Source organism: Pteropus vampyrus, unplaced genomic scaffold, assembly GCF_000151845.1.
Source record: "Pteropus vampyrus isolate Shadow unplaced genomic scaffold, Pvam_2.0 Scaffold533, whole genome shotgun sequence".
Lineage (NCBI taxonomy): Eukaryota > Metazoa > Chordata > Mammalia > Chiroptera > Pteropodidae > Pteropus > Pteropus vampyrus.
In genome coordinates this window covers 85145-88514 of record NW_011889314.1, presented here as the reverse complement: position 1 = coordinate 88514, position 3370 = coordinate 85145, and the positions used below count along the sequence as shown (strand labels likewise).

Sequence of the window (3370 nt, the reverse complement as noted above, 5' to 3'; positions counted from 1 at the left end):
TGAGTAGCAGGAATCTGTTGACATACATTTGGGAACATACTGGAGCACTCTCTGGACAGAGACTGGTGGGTGCCACCTTTCTGCTCTCCCTCTGTAGCACTCCTGAGCATTGGTCTCTCTCTAAGGGGAGTTTTTACACATGTGTCTGGTGCCCTGGTTTTCACATCCAGTGACCTGGGCTTTGCAGCTGCCACCCAGGGGATGGCCAGAGTGGCTGGCTTTTCTGGGTCCCACGGGACTAATAATCAGAGACAGATCTTGGCAGACTACCACCATCAGGGCATAGCACAGAGATGAGACTAAAACACACACCTCAGTCTTTCTGTGAAAAAGGCCTACTTGCTTGCCCTAAAGTTTTGGCCTGAGAGGCACACTTCAAGTCTGACTCCCATTGTAGGGGCTCACGGACAGACCTGCTGTCTAGGATCGGAGGGTGGTACACACTGTCTTTGTGCTCTCCTTCTGCCTCACACGGCTCACCATTATCTCCCAGCTAGGAGCTTTTACACTCATCTAGAGCCCCAACTTTTACTACTGCCCCGCAAGGAATCGCCTGGCACTGGTGGTCAGCAGAGCTTACACTTGTAGCCCCTCAAGACTGTATATATTTGCATACTTTTAATGCTGCTGCCTGAGGGTTTAAATTCCAATCAACCTGAATTTAGGTGTTTACTGACATCCTTCCCTTTGGAACACTAACAGCTCCTGGCACACCCTCAACTACCGGGAGCCATTAAAAATAAATTAGTCTGCTTGCACAATGACAAAGATTTGAGAGATGATCAAGAACGTGGATAGAGTTGAAGAATAAGATTTATCTTCTACTTTAAGTGATCCTTCAAGACTGGAAGAGGTGGCTGTTTTATCTAATGCATGGAAACCAACACAGAGTCAGCAAAGTGAAGAAGCAAAGGAATGTGCTTCAAACAAAAGAACGAGTTAAGACCTTAGAAAGATGGCACAGTCTTCATGAGGACTGACTAATAGGTACAGAAAATTTATGAATAGTCTCTTGGAAATTTTGTGTTTCAATAAAGCCATTTAGTAATTTTTTCTAAAACTCATAAGCCGACTGAACACTCTATTCATTGCCATCTTCATCTCTCTGTTCCTAAATGTGTAAATGACTGAATTTAGAAATGGAGTTAAAACTGCATCAAATATGGCTAGATATTTATCCAGATGTGTTGAAGAAGAGGGCCACATATAGAAAAAAATCAGTGGACCAAAGAATAAAATCACCACAGTAATATGAGCTGACAGTGTGGAAAGAGCCTTGGATGAACCACCTGAGGAGTGTTTCTGTAGAGTGGCCAGGATGAAGATGTAAGAGAGGATCAGCAAGAAGAAAGCACCCAAAGAAATGAACCCACTATTGGCAGTGACCATGAACTCCAACTTATAAGTATCTGTGCAAGCAAGTTTGATGAGCCGAGGTATGTCACAGTAAAAGCTGTCTACTACATTAGGGCCACAGAAGGGCAAGTTTACCACAAATGCCAACTGGGCCAAAGAGTGAATGAGACCAATTGTCCAAGCAACCACTAAAATCAAAATGCACATGCGTGGGCTCATGATGGTCAGGTAGTGGAGAGGCTTACTTATGGCCACATATCTGTCAAAGGCCATGGCAATGAGCAGCACCATCTCAGTGCCTCCAACAGCATGACTAAAGAAGATCTGAGCTATACAACCCCAAAAGGAGATGACTTTCTGCTTCCTGAAAAGATCACAAATCATCTTGGGTGCTGCAATGGAGCAAAATATCAGGTCAATTATGGAGAGATTGGCTAACAGAAAATACATGGGGGAGTGTAAAGAAGGATCAGAAGTCACAGTGACCACTATGAAGAGATTTCCCACCATACTAGACATATAAAAAAGACAAGAAAAGCAAAAAAGAAGAAGCTGGATCTCCCAGGAATTGGAGAGTCCCAGGAACACAAACTCAGACACCACAGAGTGGTTGGCTCCATTCATTGGCTCACTTGGTTAGGTGCACTCTTTTATTACCTAAAGGAAGAAAATGAGAAAACTCAAATTAATACTATTATATTAGTACGCTCTGTGGAAAAGTATATAAATTTGGAAGTCAAATATTACCTGTGCTTTTCACAAAAGTCAAATAAGATTCTGTTGGCCACTATTGCTGTCATTACATATGACAGTAACTGAATTGTCAGGTGGTCTTGCTAGCACAGGTGAGCGATCTAGTGGACTGGTACCCATGGATGCACCTGATGAAACCACAAACAAAAGATATTCAATATTAAATTGCTTTATCAGTATGATCAATGTTAACTATCCCCTCCTGGGAAGAGCAATAACCAACCTCATATACTAGATGGGCAATAGTGGACTATTCTATGACAAACAGACTTATAAGATCCTGTGACTGATTTTGTTCCTCAAGCCAGAAATTATTCTTCTCTATTTTACACTTCTCAAAATATAATAAATTCATTAACATCCAAATCAAATGAAACCTCATCTGTCTCACCTTCCTTATGGCCTACCTATACATCTACATTTACTTATTATATTTAGAATTGGTCACATGTCTATTTCCTCCATATGATTATAAATTACTCGAAGTTATAAATCATCAAGCCTTTAAATTTTTAGCCCCATACAGTATCTTTCAATTATTAGGTAGTGAAAAATTTTTTTTGAATGAATGAATGATTAGACTGAATTAGGCCCTATCTATTAACTCATTGCCTTCAACAAACATTTGTCAAGAACTTGCTACATGCCAGGAAGTAATCTAAACACTACGAATATAGCCAAGAACAAAACAGACAATTAAAAAATAAAGTCACAAAAAGATATATAAGGTGTCGGTCAATGATTTAACTATGGAGAAAAATTAAACAAGGAAGAAGAACTGGGCACTATGGGGAGAGCTTTTATAAAATAGAATTGATAGGAAACTCCTTGCTGATAAGTCGACTGAGCAGAAAGCTAAAGAAGGTGAATGAGCAAACCATGAAGGTATTTGGAGGAAGAATATTCCATTCCAAGCAGAGATAACAGCAAGAATAAGAACTCTGAGGTGTGAGCTCATTTAGTATGTTCAAAGAACTATAAGGAGGCCAAAAAGTCTCAACCTGAGTAGTTGGAAGTCGAGGCAGGGAGAGTGGTGTGTATAAGCCATAGGAGTTAGATTATTATTCTGAATGAGATAAGCAAATGGAGTGTGAACAGGGGAGCAACAAAATCTGGCTTACATTGTTAAAAGATCACTCTGGCTGTTGCATTGTGAATACCATTTAGAGTCGCAAGGATAGAACCAGAGATATTATTAGATGCTATTACAACAATCCAAGTAGGAGATAAGGGTGACTTAGATCAGGATGATAAAGATAGA

The 3370-nt window shown here is 40.3% G+C and overlaps 1 protein-coding gene across 1 annotated transcript; it reads right to left on the bottom strand.

Moving 5' to 3' along the window:
* Positions 1–1041: 1041 nt before the first annotated feature.
* LOC105307937 (olfactory receptor 4F15-like) lies at positions 1042–1980 on the bottom strand. Its single transcript, XM_011383619.1, has one exon. The coding sequence runs from the start codon at positions 1978–1980 to the stop codon at positions 1042–1044; it is 939 nt and encodes a 312-aa protein (XP_011381921.1).
* Positions 1981–3370: the final 1390 nt, after the last annotated feature.

Bases quoted from the DNA above. Each gene is read 5' to 3' on its own strand.
- LOC105307937 (XM_011383619.1), bottom strand. From the start codon at position 1,980: ATGAATGGAGCCAACCACTCTGTGGTGTCTGAGTTTGTGTTCCTGGGA.